General features: G+C 54.7%; 5 protein-coding genes across 5 annotated transcripts; 3 read left to right on the plus strand and 2 right to left on the minus strand.

The window, feature by feature from the left end:
- Positions 1–968: 968 nt before the first annotated feature.
- Positions 969–2,832, plus strand: MYCGRDRAFT_100728 (uncharacterized protein; the record flags this gene model as incomplete). The annotated part of the gene is made up of 3 exons (XM_003850624.1): positions 969–1,126; positions 1,178–2,515; positions 2,639–2,832. The coding sequence occupies 3 exons, from the start codon at positions 1,026–1,028 to the stop codon at positions 2,655–2,657; spliced, it is 1,458 nt and encodes a 485-aa protein (XP_003850672.1).
- A 1,110-nt stretch (positions 2,833–3,942) lies between these two features.
- MYCGRDRAFT_44713 (uncharacterized protein) lies at positions 3,943–6,393 on the plus strand (the record flags this gene model as incomplete). The annotated part of the gene is made up of 1 exon (XM_003850625.1): positions 3,943–6,393. One exon carries the CDS (start codon positions 3,943–3,945, stop codon positions 6,391–6,393), a length of 2,451 nt encoding a protein of 816 aa, XP_003850673.1.
- A 522-nt stretch (positions 6,394–6,915) lies between these two features.
- Positions 6,916–7,912, plus strand: MYCGRDRAFT_94413 (uncharacterized protein; the record flags this gene model as incomplete). The annotated part of the gene is made up of 2 exons (XM_003850626.1): positions 6,916–7,765; positions 7,872–7,912. 2 exons carry the CDS (start codon positions 6,916–6,918, stop codon positions 7,910–7,912), a joined length of 891 nt encoding a protein of 296 aa, XP_003850674.1.
- Positions 7,913–9,678: 1,766 nt separating this feature from the next.
- On the minus strand, positions 9,679–12,436 carry MYCGRDRAFT_110152 (uncharacterized protein; the record flags this gene model as incomplete). Its single annotated transcript, XM_003851142.1, has 2 exons — positions 9,679–11,182; positions 11,857–12,436. 2 exons carry the CDS (start codon positions 12,390–12,392, stop codon positions 9,679–9,681), a joined length of 2,040 nt encoding a protein of 679 aa, XP_003851190.1.
- A 3,805-nt stretch (positions 12,437–16,241) lies between these two features.
- MYCGRDRAFT_44761 (uncharacterized protein) lies at positions 16,242–19,391 on the minus strand (the record flags this gene model as incomplete). Its single annotated transcript, XM_003851141.1, has 1 exon — positions 16,242–19,391. The coding sequence occupies one exon, from the start codon at positions 19,389–19,391 to the stop codon at positions 16,242–16,244; it is 3,150 nt and encodes a 1,049-aa protein (XP_003851189.1).
- Positions 19,392–19,605: the final 214 nt, after the last annotated feature.

Here is a 19,605-nt window from a genome sequence, read left to right on the forward strand (position 1 = left end):
CGCGGCGAACATGTGAGCGTGGGTTCGTGGGTTCGTGGAGCAGATTTGACGGATCCACCGTGTCCATTGGGCAAATCATGCAGTGTGATCAAGCAGTGCTCCGGAAACATTGCAATGTCAATGGCAGCATTGCGAGCGAATCACCGCGTAGCATTGGAATAATGCGATACATCAGTCCGGACAGCCCTGAAAAGATGGCCTGAATACCTGTGTATGCGGCCAGTCGACATCCAGCAGTCCTCATCCTGGATAAGTTCGGGTATACAGCATTGCGCGCCTTTGCTTCCAACCAGACGTGCGACAGACCACGATGCTATTCGTGGGACTGCGCCGGACATGCGACATGACTCCTCACGGACTTAGCCTGCTGCCCGCCAAGATGAGTGATGTGCTTTTGGGCCACACGCGTGGGCGTATCGCTGCTGCTCGTCGTGGAGATCGCATCTTCTTGATGTGTCATAGCATGGCCTGGAGCGCTGAGTAGTGAGCGGACATCATGAGAAGCCCTCCGGCTGTTGAAGGATGTGAAGTCCAACTGGTGGGAGTCTCGAAACCCTGTTGACCCTGATATATTGCCACTTAAGTAACGGTACGGCCCGATCTCCCGCACCCAAGGTAAAAATTTGGAGTGACGACCTGCCGGATTTTGTCTGCCTCTTCGAATTCGAATAACTCTCTCCATCACATCAAACCCGCCATCAAAACACGACTTCTCCCCACCATCACATTACCCTCTCTGTGCCGTTCCAGTACGCACAGCGAATCTACAACAGTCTTTACTTGCAGCCGCTTCTGCACGTGAGGATTTCCACGGCAATCACACCGACCGTAGTTCACTCACTTCGTCGTCATATCGATACTCCGACAACCCTGACACCACCACCGAACTTCATCAACAACTGCTCAGTATGGCTGACCAGATCAACATGAACGGACTGTCTCTCAAGGACTCTGCCCATGCTCCGCAACCCGGCCAGCAGCAGAGCAACGGCTTCTCCGAGCGCTCGGCCTACGTTCCTCCGCATATGAGGCGGACTGGCGGTGGCCCTGCCCCAGCAGCCGCTGCTCCCAACGGTATGGGACCACCACCTGTCAACGGCGGTGCTTTCCCGCCACCAGGCCAGAAGTAAGAGATTCCCATACGACAGCGAGACACCAGGTACTGACTACATTACAGCGGCTACGCAGCTGCTCCAGGCGGTCGCGGCGGCGGCTGGGGTGCGGCTCAGACTTTCACTCCTTCGGCACCCGCAGCGCGCGGCGGTTGGGACAACTCCCCTCAGATGCCTCGCGGCTTCAACAGCAACGGATACGGCGCTCCCGGCGGCGGTGGACAAGGCGGACCACGCGACGGAGGTCGCCAACAGACTGGTGCAGGAGACGGACAGTGGAGAGATGGCAAGCATGTGCCAGGACCATCCAACCCTCGCCGCGAGCGTGAGTTGTTCGGTGTGCCCAACGACCCGAGCAAGCAACAGTCGGGAATCAACTTCGAGAAGTACGACGATATCCCGGTTGAGGCTTCCGGCCAAGGCGTCCCAGAGCCTGTGACCACATTCACCAACCCACCGCTTGATGATCACCTCATCGCCAACATTGGGCTCGCCGGATACAATGTTCCCACACCCGTTCAGAAGTACTCCATCCCGATCGTCATGGGCGGCCGTGATCTCATGGCTTGTGCGCAGACCGGTTCCGGAAAGACTGGCGGTTTCCTCTTCCCCATCCTCTCGCAGGCATACCAGAACGGACCTAGCGCCAACGTCCCAGCTCAGACTGGCTTCGCTCGTCAGCGCAAGGCGTACCCCACTTCGCTCATCTTGGCTCCGACCCGTGAGCTTGTCTCTCAGATTTACGACGAGGCCTGCAAATTCGCCTACCGCTCTTGGGTCCGTCCTTGTGTCGTGTACGGTGGAGCCGACATTGGATCTCAGCTTCGCCAGATCGAGCGCGGCTGTGATTTGCTCGTCGCTACCCCTGGTCGTCTTGTCGATCTGATTGAGCGTGGCCGCATCTCCCTTGCCAACATCAAGTACCTGGTCCTTGATGAGGCTGATCGCATGCTTGACATGGGTTTCGAGCCCCAAATTCGCCGCATCGTCGAAGGCGAGGACATGCCTCCCACCGCCGCTCGCCAAACGCTCATGTTCAGCGCTACGTTCCCTCGGGATATTCAGATGCTCGCACGCGACTTCCTTCGAGAGTATATCTTCCTCTCGGTCGGTCGTGTCGGTTCCACCTCCGAGAACATTACTCAGAAGATTGAGTACGTCGAGGATGTGGACAAGCGTAGCGTGCTCCTCGACATCTTGCACACCCACGGTGCAGGTTTGACGCTCATCTTCGTCGAGACCAAGCGTATGGCCGACTCGCTCTCCGACTACCTCATCAACCAGGGCTTCCCTGCCACTTCCATTCACGGCGACCGCACCCAGCGCGAGCGTGAGCGTGCTTTGGAGATGTTCCGCACTGGTCGCTGCCCCATCTTGGTGGCTACTGCCGTTGCTGCTCGAGGGTAAGTTTTCTCCAATTCTCGCTCCTTCCCTATGATCATCTCCCACTCTGCCATCCTCTTCTGCGCCATTCGCATATCATCTTCACGATTTTGGAGAGCCTCTGCTAACGATTCAAAAAAAGTTTGGATATACCCAACGTGAAACATGTCGTCAACTACGACCTTCCAACCGACATCGACGATTACGTCCACCGCATCGGTCGTACTGGCCGTGCCGGAAACACTGGTATCTCGACTGCCTTCTTCAACCGTGGTAACCGTGGCGTGGTTCGTGACCTCATCGACCTCCTTAAGGAAGCCAACCAGGATGTGCCCAGCTTCCTCGAGTCTATCGCTCGTGAGGGCTCCGGTTTCGGTGGTGGCGGCGGCCGTGGCGGCCGTGGTGGCGGACGTGGACGTGGCTCTTCTGCCATGAAGGATGTTCGTACCTACGGCGGCGGTCAGCGCCCAGCTTACGGCGGCGGCATGATGGGTGGTGGTGGCGGCGGTGGCTTCGGCGGTGGCTCCGGCGGCGGCTATGGCATGGGCGGTGGTATGGGTGGCGGCATGGGCGGGGGCAGCTACGGCAACCCTACCGGACCAGGCGGCAACAGCTGGTGGTAAATTCTCCATCGGTCCCAGCACCACCTCCGGGAGGATCGTCACCACACGACATGATCCGGCCTGATGACTTGCGACTTTCGACTTCTTTCCTCGGACCGACTTCTTTGCTTTACTGTACTGCGGATCACTCGAGCGCGGCGAACATTATACCCAAACCAGCATGATAGACAGCGTTGACTTTCCGGCCTTGCATTTGCATTGCGACGGCGCGGGAGGATGACGTTCAGATATGATGGATGATGCCATGGCGCGTACGTGACCAACGTGCGAGCCTGCTTCCAACCGCTCGCAGTCACGAAGCGGACAGCAGCGGGCTCGCCAACGTGTCTTGTGGGCCATGGTACATTACGAAACAACTGCTTTGGGCATCGGCGGCCGCTGCTCACTCGACGATCAAAAATGTGCTTTTACTTTGCTTTGGCGTTCATAATAGATGGAAGTCTTGCTCATGGGCCATGAGCGTGGGACATTGGGATTGACGACGTCGATCCTCTACATATCACGCTACAGACGAAGAATCCAAAAGCTAGCGAATTGAGTGCCTTGAACGAGCCAGTATCATTGTACAATTGCGTCCCAATGTTCCTCGTGCTGCTGATGACTTACCGGGACCAATTGACAATGGATGAATAGGACAGCAACTTTGCATGTGAACGTCTTGACACGTGATCGAACACGCTAAGCTGTTCCAAGGTCTCGCACTTCCGTCGGGCTTCCTATGTCACATTTGCAGGGTCCAAAGAGCTATTGCAACGTCGTTCTCTATCCTGTCCTTACCTTTCTGGAGCGAAATCAATCCATCAAAGCTTTCATCCTCCCACAAAATGTCCGCCGACGTGATAACGCCAGCAATCCTCGAATATATCGACCATAACGCCTACCCCGAATCCGAAGCCATCTCCTCTGCTTCGCTTTCCTCTTCTACCCTCGATCAGCTTCAGGCCTCTCTCCGCGAAGAACAGGATGCTGCGAAACAAGAGCTTTCCGCGCTCAGCCGGGAGTCCGCTCCAGATATCGACACGTGGATACAGCGAGCGAAAGAGCTGCAAGCGGACATTCTGAGAAGTCGAGAGACGGCGAGGCAGATTGTGGAAGAAGCGGAGCTGGGAGAGAGTGTCAGGAAAGAGCTCAGGGAGAAGGAGGAGAAGGTGAAATTCCTGGAGAGGGAGGTCAAGTTCAATGAGTCGTTGGCGAGGAGGTTAGAGGGCGTTGGGGCCGTGAAGAGTTTGGTTGCGGAAGGAAGGCAGAATGTGGTTGATGGGCAGTTCGAGAGTGCATTGGAGAGCCTTGCACAGGCTGAGGAAGGCCTTGGAGACATCGGTACCGACGAGACAGGAGTGGGAGGATTGCTGGGTGGGAAAGTGGAGGGTCTGCGGAGCATGCTGAAAGAGGCGGTACTGGAGAAATGGAATCGAACTGTCGTGATCGACATCGAAGGGCATAAAGCGGCGTTTGAAAGGACGGAGGAACTACCGATGCTGGTGAATCTTGCGAAAGGGTTGGAGCTATTCGACAATTTGGTGGACAAGTTGGCCAGAGATTTTGACAGAGCCATCGTCAAGCCCAGGCTACACGTCGGACGTAGCGGCGTGCACAGAATCGCGGTTGACCAGGCTGGTCTTAGATGCGAGCAAACTCACGACGAGGATGGTTCTCACGCTGCGCATCAAGATCTCAAAACCACGCTGAGGCTTCTCTCCGCGAAGCTGCCGCAAACTGTGGCTCTACCACTATCGCAGACACTCATACCGTCGATGACATCTCGACTTGAGGACGAGTGGCTCGATGCGACAGTCCCTCTGGAGATCGCAGACATGCCCTCCTTTCAGGCTGTTCTTGCCGATGTCGTTGGCCTGGCAGATTACATCGATGAATTGGGATGGCATGGCAGTCAATCTTTGCGCCAATGGGTCTCTAACGCGCCAAAAACATGGCTCACAAAAAGACGCGAGACGACTTTGAGCGATGTCCGCAATCTCGTGTTCGTTGGACTTCGAGAGACCAAGACCGTGGAGCGTGTCGAGACGCAGATGGTTAGCAAAGAGGATGCCGTGAATGGAGGCGGTGAAGACGACTGGGATACTGCCTGGGACGAGCCGGAGCTTTCATCACCTCAAAAGGCTCCACCTCCCGTACAAGACGCAGACGAAGATGAGGATGCAAGTGCATGGGAGGCTGACTTTGAAGACGAAACCGCAAAGCCAGATGCCGGTGATGAAGACGAAGCTTGGGGTTGGGGCGGCGACGAGGAGACCAAACAGCCCAAGTCCAGCAGCCCGGAGGTGACGAGCAAGGATGCGTGGAAGTTCAACGCGACAGAAAGCGTTGTCTCTGATCAGCCTGCTGAGCGGGAGATGACACTTCGCGAGACTTTCACAGTAACCGCCGTTCCAGACGGGATTCAAGATCTGATCAAACAGGTGATAGTCGATGCCGAGACGCTTGCCGGCCCTGAGTACTCTTCTTCGCCTATCGCTCCAGCTGCCAACGCACTCTATACCTTGCCTACCCTGGCGCTCGCCATCTACCGCGCCACGGCTACAACAGCGTACGCCAAGCTGCCAACAGGCAATATGCTCATCTACAACGACTCCTCTCGCCTCGCCGACCAGCTCCGCGCTTGGCAAGCTTCTCAACCATCTGCATCACGCCTTCGCCTCGACAACGATGTCACTGCACTGGAAGCCTTTGCCAAACGAGCATACAGCAACGAAATGGAGTCTCAACGAACCATCCTCCGTGATCTCCTCGAAGGCGCCCAAGGCTTCAGCAACTGCTCTATCGCTCCTTTCAAGGCCGAGTGTGAAAGCGCCGTCGAACAAACCGTGCATCGCCTCCGTGAAGTGCACAAGCAGTGGACGCCCATCCTATCCTCCTCCGCACTGCTGCAATCGATCGGCAGCCTGCTCGGCACCGTGACTGGCAAGATGATCACCGAGATTCAAGACCTCCCCGACATCGGCGATGCGGATAGCAAAGCGCTCAAGAATCTGTGCGATGCCACGAGTGAAATCAAGGACTTGTTTGCACAGCAGGCACCAGATGGCACTTCGAAGGATATGACGTTTGTGTATTGTCCGAACTGGCTGAAGTTTCAGTACTTGGCTGAGATCATGGAGAGCAGTCTTGCGGACATCAAGTATTTGTGGGGAGAGGGAGAGCTCAGCCTGGAGTTCGAAGCGGAAGAGGTTGTTGGATTGATTGAAGCGCTCTTCGCGGAGAGTGGCCTGAGGAGGAGCGCTATCGCGGAGATTAGGGGAGGAGGCAGGAGATAATAAGCGGCTCTGACCGTGCTGCCGGGAGTATCGCAGTGGAGAGCTTCTGCTCGACTTGCAGCAGCTTGTCACTCGTCTCTGCCACGCGCACACCGAATCAAGGCCATGACATCTCTTTGACGATTTAGCCAATAGCATGCATGCCCCGCTAAAGGCGTCCGTGAGAGCAATCGAGTCGCTTGACGTTCAGGTGAGACCGCATGAATGCATGTCAGATCATGGACGTTACGATGGAGAAAGCTCTCTGACAGCGAATCCAGACGTACCCAGGAGCGAAATCAGGTAACCCTTTCCCCCCTCGCATTGGTCTACACTCCCCTCAGACACTGTCTCGACGTGTTCGCTTGCCACCTCGCTACCGACTCTGCCTTTGTGTGAGCCATCTTCAGGCATGCATTTGGGATACATCTGAGACCCGCGCTCTGTCTCATGCGAGATCCTGAACTGCTCATCTCCTTTCCGGTTCCAGACAACAGCATCAGGAGCAGCCTCTCATTCTACTCAGCACTTAGTATGGCAGATATGACCAGAATCGCCAGCACAGTGGGAATATGGCTCGCGGTAGCTATACTACTAGTCACCATACCCTGTGTGATCTTGGCTCTCCTGGTGCGGAGAGCTAGCGAGACGCCGCGCAATAAAGCGCTCGCTGCGATCGACTCAGGTTCTCCCGATCACCACGGATACATTACGCGAGGTGTGCCTCTTCCACGCGGGATTCGTCTGTTGCGGAAGGTGAACGCACCCATCCTCGACGGAGCTCCTGAGGTCGTCGGCAGGCGTATGAGGTGGAACAACGAGCGAGATATACCCTTGGAATCACCTGGCTGGATCCAGATGGCCGAAACTCTCAAAGCGTTCGGCATGACCTTTGAGACTGGGGACAGTCTGATCTTTGGCGACGACAAGTCCTTTAGCATGGGTCAGCCCATTGGTCACAATTATCCTAGACTACCAATCTCGCCGCCGTGGATATTTGACTTGGGTCTGGCAGGCCGCTTCGGCGTAAGGCCGGATGATGGTAAATGGTCAAAGCAATTGCTCGCAGACCACCATACACCTGTCGGGTCAGACGAAACCTTTTCTGGTAGGCTTCCCGCGTATCAATGGGATGATTTCGAGGAGCCCTTGCCCGACTGGGCTCGGAACGATGCCACAAAACCGCCTGCAATGCATGATTTCGACATGATGGCACGAACCAGACTCGCCGGGTTGGTGGGGGTTATCCGATTTGGGTATTGGCCTGACTCTCACATCTCTTTTACCGGACATGAGCCAGATGAAATTGGAGGCAACCTGAACGACACGCTGGATGTCGCAAGTCTGTTCTGGTTGGCCGTTGGCTGTCTACCGCTCGAGGATGGTCGCATCAGTGGGTTCGACAACGTCGTACAGGAGATCACGACAGAGCCGACAAATCTTCCGGGTGACCTTGGCTTCATGCCAGGTCCTCCGATCGTAAGCTCCAAAGGTCGCAGTAAGAAGAAGTCTGGCAAACGACACCGCAACGGCAAAGTAAATATTAAAGCCTCTTACCTAGGGGAGCTCGTGACCTTCGCCAAGGCACAAGCAGAGGTTCCTCGTCTGTATCGTCTCAGTGCTACCAACAAACGAGTCGACGCTCTTTCCAATCTCGCCGCTCTGGTCGGCGCAGAGACAGCAGCTACTCACGCCCTGTCTCTCGAAGAGCTTCAAATCTCGCCTGAAGAAATGCTCGAGCTCATTGCAGACTCAAGAGAGACGTACGTTCCCTGCCATCGGATCTGGATTCGTTTGACACGCAAGATGGAGCGTCACGAAAGCCTGGGTGGCAGCTGGTTTCTATTGCGCGGGGATGCCCAACTTCTCGCTCTGGCACTCATTGAGTTGCCCATCTGTCCACACGGCGTTTTGATGTACAAGCAGCAGATGTCCTTACTTCGAGAGCTCCTGGAGGGAACGCAAGAACTTCTTCCGCGTCTGCTCGCGCAGATTGGAAGGCACTTGGCCTTGTTTCGTCTCGAACCTGTCGAGACTTCCAGTCTCGAGGCTGCCATGCTGGAATTACTCGCGTGTTGCTGGAATTACTCGCGTGTATCACGCCATACAACTATACTCGAGCTTTTGGCGCAGCGCTCAGCTCCCTGGACGATGTCATAGGAAGCGTTCGCAATATGCCGTCGAGATTTCTTCAAGTGGTCGTACAAGCAGTCGTCCTTACCAGCCGCGAGTTCCGGGACCTCGTCGTGCAGTCCCTCCGAAGCATCGAGGATTGCATGTCGACGAGTCTGTTCGTAGACATGACCAATTCCACGCTTGATATGGAAGTCATCTTGGGGACGTGGAAGAGGTTCCCGCTGGATCTTGACGTCTTGATGCCAGACATGGCGCCCAAGGAGAAGCTTGTGCGCTGGCAGATCCCGTACACATACGTGCTTCTGTTGACTCTCAGAGCGGCGCTCAAAAGCGCTTACTTGCGGACATCGTTGGACTCGCAGCCCTTGTTCGATTTGGTGCTCGGCATGGATGATGTGGGATATGTTCAGTAGCGGTGAACAGTCTGCCGCTGTGGGAGGGATGGTGGTCTTACGAAGGGCTAGCCAGCGAGTGCGGTCGGCGGCCGCCACCACTTCATTGTCTCGTTCCCGGCACGTCAGGGCTTTCCCAGCTCTAGTGTATGTAACCTAGGGGTACGCCTCATTGGCGAGATAGAAGTTTTGGCAGTCCACCGGCTTGTGTCCTACTACAACACATCATCCACTACGACAGGTAAGCTGGCACCACACGTTCATCACACGACAGAGAAACGCCGGCACGATGCTCGATATACACGACGTATAAGCTTCAAGAGCACGTTGGCAACAGAGCGAGCCGTGGGACAATAACCAATCCGCTCAGCGCCCATCTGATCGTCTTCGTGCCACAGCATACAGCCTCCCTCGTGGCGCGGGCGGAGCGGGGCGAAAAGGTGACTGCCGTTAGTCCGTGTGAGGGCTAGAACGAAGGAGAGGACCAGGTTGAGTTCCACAGATTGGACGGAAGGTGTGGTTCGACAAGAGGCGTGAATTCGAGGCGTTTGGTGGAGTGGTGGGAGACGCTGTGCAATGTATGGCAAAAGTGATAAAAAGCAACGGTATTCGTTCAAGGCGAGTAGGAGTTGAACATTGTAAAAGTTTTCGCATTTTGTGATCTAGCAGTGAGTCGATACGTACGCCGGAGCCATGCTTTCTCAACATCTCTGTGCCCATGCGCATGGCCGAATACCGTGATCTCATCAAGACGTTCCCTCGAACCTCGATCAATTCTTTACTCCACCTCGACAGCCTGCGGTTGTTGCCGCTGCTGCTGATCATTCCTCTGCCTCTGGTTGTGGTTACGGAAACCACCCTGTCCACCGCCTGAAGCACCATGCCCACTCGCCTCCAACTCCTTCTCCCTCGCATGATCCTCCTTTTGCGCACGGATGACCGCCAACACATTTGTCAAGCTGCTACGCCAAGTCTCCAATCGGCTTGCAACCTCACGCCATTGGTTGTCCCCGAACACGCGGTACGTGCTGCGGTGGACGAGGAACTCTTGCTTCTGCTGGCTGAGCTTTCCCTCCACCAATCCGCTGCGGATGCTGTCGATGACCCACATCTCGACGTCTTCGGTGGAGACGTTGAGGGCCTTGGCGATGTGTCCGTAGGGGAGAGTACGGGAGGAAGAGGCCTGGGCGGCGAGGGAGGCGAGAGTGAGTTGGCGCATCTTCTTGTCAAGGATGTCCTCGTCGAGAGAGTTTTCGGAGATGAATGAGTCGTTGCCCTCCTTGAAGTCCTGGAAGTCGTCGTAGTTCTCCGAGCTGAAAAGTTCGAGAAGTTCGAACCAGGTCGGGTCGGATTTGCGGAGTGCTTGGATGCTGTCGAGTGCTGTGAGGTCTTGAAAGTCGAAGTGCTTCTCGTTCTGAAGAGCAAGCTTCAGCGCGCGTACGGAGAGTTCACGCGCTTCTGTTGACGAGGCATCATTCTGGGTTGTGCGAAGAGCCTTGAGGAGGAAGGAGTAGCTCTGCTCCAATTCGTGCGCAGCATTCGCCGCATCCGCAATCGCGAGGTACAGTTTTCGCGCATCCGCTGGCTCCAATTCCCACTCGTGTACCCAGCTGTCCACCGCCTTCAGTTGTGGCGCCAATGTCTCATAGTTGCCTGAGTTCTTGATCACATTGATAATCGCGAGAAGGACATGATATCTGCTCTCGTCGTCTGGCTCAAGAGTGTTGAAGAGTGTGCTCAATATTCCCAGCGCGATTCCGGTGCCGTTGTGAGGAGATGATGTGACGGGTGCGGTGAGGTATCGGCAGATGTGTGGGAGGTATTGGTCGGGGTCTTCGGCCTGGGACACCAGGTGGATGAGGAGATTGTATGCGGCCTGGAGTTCTCTCTCGGGTGCGCCGTTGAGGATGGAGCTCGCAGTCACCAACTTCTTCAGCACAGCATCGCGATCGGTCTCTGTGGGACGGTCTGACTTTTCGGGGTCGGCGAGGAGTGGGGTGATGTCGGCCGCGAGAGTTGAGCCTTCGCCCTTTGCGTTGTCGAGGTATGCGGCGAGTTCGAGGGAGAGTTCTTCGAATGCGCCCTCAACGAGGGAGAGCTTAGAGATTCCGGGCATGCCGGGCGGTAGAGTGGTGGGAGTGGTCGTTGGTGAAGTTGGTGGGCTTGCTGAAGATGCGAAGTGGTAGTTGGATCTCGGATTCGGGTCAAACAATTTCGTCGAGTGGCCGTACGCGAACAAGACGAGGCCGTAAGGCAACAAGGCACGAACGACTTGAGTGCTACTATTTCATGAACGCCGTTTGATATTTCCATTGACGTGACATTTTCTCGAACTCTGACACATTAGGAGCCTCTGCCTTTTCGAAGAAGTGTGCTTGCCTTGCTGTATACGCCAAGCGAATGAGCACAGCCACATCCCGTTCAGCCGCACTTAGAGATCTCGAACTTTTCACATGTCAGACCGGATTGGAGCAACATTGTCATGAAAGCTCGATAGCAGGTTCGTGGCACTGGAAGGACGGCATACGAGCAAAGATTCCAAAAGAGATATGGTCCAGCATCGCGACCTCATTATTCCATTTCATTTCTTGACCGTGCAACGCAAATATACAGCCCAGAAAATGCTAGACATTCCCCTCAGTATGCGCCACCAGGAGGAACCAAAGCTCCGTCCTTTGACCTTCGCCTTCGCCTGCATCTCCGCCATGGCCGTGGCGGCAGTCCTATTTTAGCCTGCGTACGAGCGATCCGTGAGCATGCTTACAGGTCCGTCTTCGTGGACTCGTCGTGGCCGGGCGATTAGTTACAGAGAACTCATGCTGATGTCTCCGGACCACAAAATCCAGCGTGATGCCTTGCTGTCGAAGGTCGATTTGACAGACCCTTTACGCCGAGCAAAGGGCATGGTCTTCATTCACCGCGTCCTTGACATGAACTCCATCACAAACCCACTCACTTCCCCTTCCTGGCCTTCATCTTCCTCTCCCTCCTCTCCGGTCCACCCCGAATCTCCTTCGGATTCCCATACCCCTTCTTGCTCCCCGCCTTGTCCTCCTTCTCGGGCTTCTCATCCTCCACCTCAACCAACCAATCCCCACCATCGCTCTTCCCCTTATACCCATACTTCGGCACCCAATCCTTCTTCTCCTCATCATAAACCATCTTGCCCTCCCTCTTCTTCGGCGCGATACCCTTCTTCTCCGCGAACTTGTCCCATTTCGTCTTCTCCTTTTCTTTGGGCACGGGTTTTTCTCGTGGGAGTTGGAGGACTGGACCGGGGAGGTCGATTTGTAGGGCGCCGTCGTCGGTGGAGCGGGTTATGGGGCATGTTGTTAGGAGTTGGTTGATGAGGTTTTGGGCGCAGTCTTGGGCGATGTTGGCGAGGAGGGCTTCTTTGTCGGGGTTGTTGGTGAGGGTGGGGAGAGGGTTCGGGTCGTTGATGAGCATGTGACCGAGGTCGTATGTATAGGGCTGGGCTTTTTCGGTCGCCATGTTTAGTGGATGTTGCCGTGAGAGGCTTTGGTCGTGGTGTGGTGTGCAAATGTGAGAGCTTTCACAGGTTGCTTGAACTTTTCGAGTCGCGCCACAGGCATAAAGTTCAAAATTAGTTCTAGTTGCTCTATCGATAAGATCTTGTTGAAGCCTGAGGCAGACTACAGACACCGTTGCATTGCGAACAACAACACCTCATGCCGCCAACAACAACATCAATTCCCTTCTCCAATTCCAAAAATATCTCATCTCCCCCGTCCGTCAATCACGCACACTGTGCACCACCAACAACCCATCCCACGGCCCCCACAAACGCAGCCCCATCCGCGACCCAAAAATAAGCCGACGTCAGGGCCCGCGATCCTTCGAAAGACGGACCAACTTCACCTCTCAGATTCGGAGGAATTGAAAAGAATCCTTCTGCTTGAGCCTCATACTTTCTTCATCTCCGACATCAACTCAGCCTTCTCAGTCACATGTTGTTGCTCGGAGACGGAGATTGGAAAGGTGAAATGGTCGGACTTGACCGATGGAGAGGCCGCTGGCTACAGTAGTTTGGTGAGTCAGGAAAGAGGCCGCCAGTGAGAGTTAAGACTTGAGAGGCTAGGAGTCATCGTTTGTAGAGGATGATAGTTCACAGTCGCTGTGGAATTGTGTCATTGATGCGGACATTGAACGTGGAAACGTGAAGTGTGCAGTAAATGTTGATCTGATTGAGTGACGTGAGTCTGTAGCTCTCTGTAGTGCCTATGTCTTCCCGTATTCTCCATTGACTCATTCAGGTCCAGCCTGCAATGATGATCTGTCTCTATAGCGATCCTGCGCTGCTCTATCCCTACATCGCCATAACGCCAATTGATGCTTCCGTAATACGCTTGCTATGCATCGCTGTAATAACAATCGTCTCGAGATCTTAGAGGCGTGAGCTCCGTATCTGATTGTTCTATTCCAACTCCAAAATCAAAACAAATCCCAAGTATCAAAGCATCCTCCTATCTGTTGCCCCAAAACCCCCCGCCCACAAGTTTCTCCAGTCACTGCATAACGGCGGTTTGTCCAGGTTGTGATCGCTTCTATGCTTGTTGATGCAAAAGCAAAGCATTGTTTTTTTTGGTGATTTGCTAGGCAGTGAAGATGCCGCCTATGATTTATCGTCCAGATGTAGAGTCGTGTTCCAGCGGTGTCCAATAAGCGGCGGAAGAAGGCGGCCGTAAGAGCAAGCAAGACATGGAATGCTCATCTCTACTCCCCAGGATCCCGAGGCTGTGGCGTCCGTCGTTGGCGAGCACGCTGAGGCCCACGCATCGTGCTGAAGATTGCACCTCCGGGATCTCGAGGGTTGGGCTCTCGACGTCCGCCAGGTGGATCACGAGGGTTTGGTGTCATGCTGTGTTGTCGGCGCCCGGCTCCATCATCGCGAGGTTGTGGTGGCTTTGGAGGACGAGGGCGAGATGGTGCTGCTTCTGTCCGCTGAACGGCCTCTCCGATCCAAGGGATGGTTCGAGTCATGGTTGCGGTGATTGTTGAGATATGCGGAAGCTGGTGATAATGAGCCGTGGTGATGTCGGTCAGGCTGGAGTCTCTTGTTGGTATGTTGAGGTCGCCAATGGTGGTGTGTAGAGCTGGTCAGGCGGTCTTGTATTCAAATGTCTTTCTTGATCGAGTGGTGTGGAAGTTGTTGAAGTGTGTGGAAGTGAAAGAAGCAATGATAGACAGGAACAAGACAAGATATATGTTGTGCAATCAATGCATGGACAAGAGGAAAGGAAGTAGGTGCCTTACAGGTTGGCTGTGCTAGGCATGACTGATTCGGCGGCCTCAGTCAGGTAGGCCGTCCACTGTTACAAGGCGAAGCAAGTGCCGTCAGAATACCTAAAGGAACCCTCCCCCGGTCCGTTGGTCAGTTGTCATGCGCCATTCAAATCGAATGCCTGCCTGGGGTTCGTAGACCAGGGACTACCAACGACATCATTGCAGTAGACAATGTTAGGTCGCTTGTTGGTGACCAGGTGGCAAAATCACCAAGACTAGGACCAAAAGTGGTAGTTGGTGAATGGAAGGATTGAGGCTGGAGTTAAGGAAGGCCTCCGGAGTGTCCACTAGGCACAATGCTCCCGACCAGTTGATCGTGCAGGCCGAAAGAGCAGGCCGCCCTAAGCTTTCGATTGAAGACCAGTCATCGTTCTTGGAGACGAGTGAATGTCAGACGGTGCCTTGAGCGGATCGGTATGAGGATCCCGAAGCTGAGAGGCAGCCTCAGGTTTAGCGTGGTATTGTTGCCTGGATTACGGGCGGCCCACGTCAGTCATCATCGAATGGAGAGTGTCTGCGTGAATGTCCGTGGTTGACTCTGCGGGTCGGTGTCGTTCTGTGCAATGCCGTCTTGTGACCGCACTGCCACGTTGGTGATGGCGGTGATGGATGTTGATGGTGGAGAGAAGGTCGTTGGTTTCTCATGCAGCACCTTCCAGGTTGTCTTCTTTCCGGCCTTGGCGATCGGAGGGGCAGATTGGCTGCACCGCAACTCCTCTCTCCGTCTTCTTCCTCCGATTCACACCCGCATTGATCTTCCAACATGCACTGCATCGTCATACCGAAGTGAATGCACAGTTCTGTTTATATCATCACAGCAGCGCTAGGATGCAGGTACCCTCACAGGCTCCACGGAGTAAACCTGGACATATCGTGCTCTCCAACAAGCTCCACATCCGGAGAGCAACGTCGTCCTTCTCAGGCACCCGAGAACATGGTAGGTTCCTTCATTCTCGACCACTTGCCATTCTAGGAACTGTGCCGCAGCAAGGCTGAAACGGCTGAAATCTGCGACCGAAGCGCTGGCCCTACACCACCGTTCGCACCGCATCCAACAGGATCAGAATCCTTTGGGACCTTTTCCCGTCTTGTCGGATGGCAGTGAGTCGCAGAGGGACTTCGCAAAGAAGTATCGTGCTTTGGACAGGTGACTGGACTGCTCGGTGCCGTCTGACGGACGTCGCCGACACTCGCCAGTCATGTGGAGTGGTGACTGGTGAGGAGGCCTCTTTCTGAAGTACCAAAATTCGCGCAAGTATCGCACCTCGAGACTTGCACCATGACTTACGAACAAGCCGCGTATGACTTGTTGAGATAGGCAAATGACAGCCTCGGAACGCAAATGCCGCAACGGCAGCAAGTCAAATGCTCTGTGCAGGCCACGTCCTGGGCGGCCTTGATGTGTGGACATCGACGAAGCAGCTCCACAGAATGCGAACAGCAGCCGCATGACTACCACGAGGCCACAACGGAGTGTACGCCGCCAATGAGAAAATGTCGCATCAAGAAGACCACGTACCTGAGCCCACGTGTACTCGCCGAGACCGCCCATCTGATACAATACAGTGATACGCCAGGCACAAGCACGCACTCACTGGAAAGAGATCCTGCGTACAAGCGAGCTGTCTCGATAAGGCAATGCGCGACGCCTTATCACATCACATTGACACTTGACAGCAGCGCCGCGACGGCGCCTCTCGTAGATACTTCAAAGCAATGTAGCGGTGGCTTAGGATGGATGAGGCAGAAAGTCTCCTCGCTTCGCAGGCGGCCGCCCACAATCCTCGAGAGTCGACTACCTTACATTGCTTGCATGTCACGATCTTGAACAGGTCAGTCTCTTCAACGGGCCACGCGTGCTTGATGCGAACTGTGGCATGCTCTGTCGAGCAAGGAGCTCCGCCGCCAATAGCAGTGAGAAGAGACCACGACGGCCCTTGAGGGTCTGCTTGGGTCACAGTCGCTCAGAAGATTTCGTCATATCGCAGGACCTCTGCTAAGAAAGCCCTAGACCGCGTCTTGACATCTCGTAGCCGGCTAGTCCTTCATCTCCTCATCCTCGTCATCTTCACTGTCATCCTCATCATCGTCCTCCTCACTATCCTCATCCTCATCCTCGTCCTCCTCGCCCTCCACCTCTTCCAACCCATAATCATCCTCGAAATCCTCCAACGCCTTGCTCTGCACCTCGAACCCCTCTCCTTTAAACTTCTCCACCATCACCTCCTCCATAATCTTCGAACAAGTAACCACCAAATTCGCCGTCTCCGGCCGAAACAACGGCACCAACCACTTTCGAATCGCACCTTGCACCTCCTCAGGCGTCACCTTCCCAATCTTCACCAACATCTCCTTCGCATACTCCTTACTCGTACCGTGCATCACCTGCGCCGTGAAACTCTCATCCGCAGCGGCTCCCATCGTAGCCGCTTCGTCCGCCATCTCGAAGACGATTTCTCCCACCGCCGACTCGAGCGCGAGTTTCTTCAACTCTTTCGATCCGTTCGCGTACCCTTCCACTTCCGTCCTGCCGGCTACGAAAGCTTTATACGCATCCGGACTGCGCTCGATGGAGAAATATATCTTGCCCAAGTCCGTCGAGCGGCGAATTGTGGCGCCGTACGCGAGTCCTGTGCCGCGGATGGCGACCCAGAGAGGTCCTTCGACGGCGCGGAGGTAGGCGTTTGCGACGAGTAGAGCGGGAAGGTCCGAGTGCGTGTAGGTGTCTGGGCCGAGGGCGGTCAGGACGGCGAAGGAGGAGTCGATGGCCGGGATGGGGATGATGTAGGCGGCTGAGCCGGGCTTCAGGCCGATGAGAGAGATGGTGGGTTTAAGTGCGTCGAGTGGTTGAAGAGGTTGGGAGACGTCGAGGGAGTGGGTGAGGGCGTTCCAGGCGGTGACTGGTGAGGGAAGTTTGGAGAGGTCGGCGGCGACGTAGGCGCGGAAGTTCTCTGGGCGATGGAGGGTGGAGCAGACGGTTTGGAGTTTGGAGATGACCGTTGATGGATCATGTTTGAGGAGTTTGCGCAGGCGCTTGAGGTAGATGGTTTTGGTGAGAGTGTTCATTGCGCGGCGGTTGGCAGTGCGATTAGAGGAAATCATCGAGTTGACGGCCCAGGCCATGGAGCTGCCATCGCGCTTTTCGCCGGGAATGTCGGCGAGGAGTTTGGTGAGCGAGGCGTGCAGCCTGACGGGATCGTGGATGGCGTCGAAGAGTACCGTGCGGATTTTTGCAATCACGCTTTCGTATGATTCTGGCTCAGTCATGACGCAGAGTCCGAGCATTTGTTGGTTGCCGTATGAAGAGCTGATCCAGTATGAAGTGGTGTCGTTTTCAAGCTCCGAAACGAGATCCTCGAATTCGATGCGTTTGCCATCACGCTGGACTGGTGTGGTGAACAGGTTGGTGAGGTACAATGCAAGGACGGGTCTGAGCTCGTCAGGCAGCGAGGTTGTGCCAAAGTACAGCTTGATTCGCACGAAGTTGGACGGGATATGCTCGAAGTGAATGAACAGTGGAGAACCGTCGTCTGCTTTGTCGATGATCTGTTGTGCATCATTTTTCAGCTCGCCCATCTTCCGTGCATGTCCTGCTCGAGCGGTCAAGGTGGAAATGAAGTTGACTGATTCCGTGCTAGGGACGGGAAATTCGTCGAAGAGGGAGTCCGGGATCGTCTTGTGGTTCTCAGCGCTTGCCTTCTCTAGCTCCTCTGAGAGCTTCTTCAAGCCGTCCTCGCCCAGACGGTCCTGCTGAGCCTTCACACGAGCTTTCTCATCATCCGCGAGTTTCTTGTTGAGAGCTTTTGATGGCTCGCCAAGAACGGAAACGTGGTGATTGTCCACGAATACCTTGGAGATGACCTCTTTCCATTGTGCTTCGGACCAGCTCTCGAGTATATCAAGTTCATTGAGGCTCTCGAGATCCTTGAGGTTTCTTCCATCTCGATGACTGAAGCAGTGGTCTTCGATAAGTGGCTGAGTGAAGAAGTCTTCGGACTGCTCAGCCCGCTCCTTGATCTGCCGCCTCTCGCGTTTGAGACAATCGTGCATGTAGGTCAAGTCGAGAGGCTTTGTCACGATCTCCTTGAATAATGCGATCAACCGTTCGTATACCTTTCTCAACTTCGGTGTCTCGATCGCCGTCATGTCGAACCAAATGGCAACGTCCGGTCTTGTCTCCATTTCGTAGTAGATGCCGCTGCAAAGATTCTCTCGCTCGACTAGAGTGTTTTCTAGTACACTGATTGGACCGCCGCAAAGATATGCCAGAAGCACTGATACCGCAGCCACACCGAGCGCATCGTCGCATGATGGTCCGAGATAACCCACGGTAACTTCTCCCATTGTCTCGTCGTCTTCGGGAAATTGTATCGTATCGACCTTGGTCTCATTCAATCGCGGTGTAGGCTTTGACTCTACCCATGGCCTCCGAAATGGAGCGTCCAGAGTCGGGACATCATCCACAATCGTAGACTCGAAGTCATCCAGTATCTGCAGCAGCTCCCGATGATCAATCTCTCCCGTCACGATCACTCGAAGATTCTTTGGCTGATACATCTCCTTGTGGTATGCACGGATGCGATCCGCCGTCAAGACTCGCAATTCCTTTGTCATTCCACCAGTCTCGGAGCGAAATCCGTTGCCTTCTGGGTACATCAGAATTCTGCGATGAAGTTCCATGAGATCTCCGGAGGTGTTTTCTCGGCCTTGCATTTCCGAGTAGACGACACCCGCATCGTGACCGGTGCCATTGACGTGGTGAACTTCAGTATAGCAAGCTGCATCTGTTAAGGTGGGGACCACAATGTGTTCGAGGTAGACAGGCAAGATCTGTGCGAACCCTTCCCAGCCAGCGGTCTTCAACGAGTATGAAGTGTAGTCCGTGGCAGTGCCCGCATTTGTTGTTGAGAATGCTCGAGATGAGAGTCTGTCCAGAAGTCCGGTATATTTGTAGCTTTTCGAGCCCATGAAAACCAAATGCTCGAGAGTGTGAGGCGAACCACTGTTGTCGTTGATCTCAGTGGCGAGAGCGAATTCGCCTTCGACTTTTGGACCTGCCTTGTCGACGACTGCAATTCGCATGCCAGTACGAGTGGACTCATATTGGGTGATGCTGACCGGAGCGTAGTCGAGCTTCAATTTTTGGATGGTCTTGAATCGTGGCTCTTGAGCCTTGGAGGCCGGCATCTTGAACGTTTCGAGAAGCAATGCGCGGAGACGTTGCTGATGTGTTGTATACGAGCCAAGAATATCTTCTGAAGCTGTGGGAGATATCACAATCTCTGATCAGTGCGGCCTGAAGTAATGAAGGTGAAGTGTCTGGTGCTTCGTTTCTCAAGCCGAAATATCCATGAATGTGTAGATACTAAATGTGTGCCTTAGGCATGAACAACAACTCCTT

This window comes from Zymoseptoria tritici, chromosome 7, assembly GCF_000219625.1.
Source record: "Zymoseptoria tritici IPO323 chromosome 7, whole genome shotgun sequence".
NCBI lineage: Eukaryota > Fungi > Ascomycota > Dothideomycetes > Mycosphaerellales > Mycosphaerellaceae > Zymoseptoria > Zymoseptoria tritici.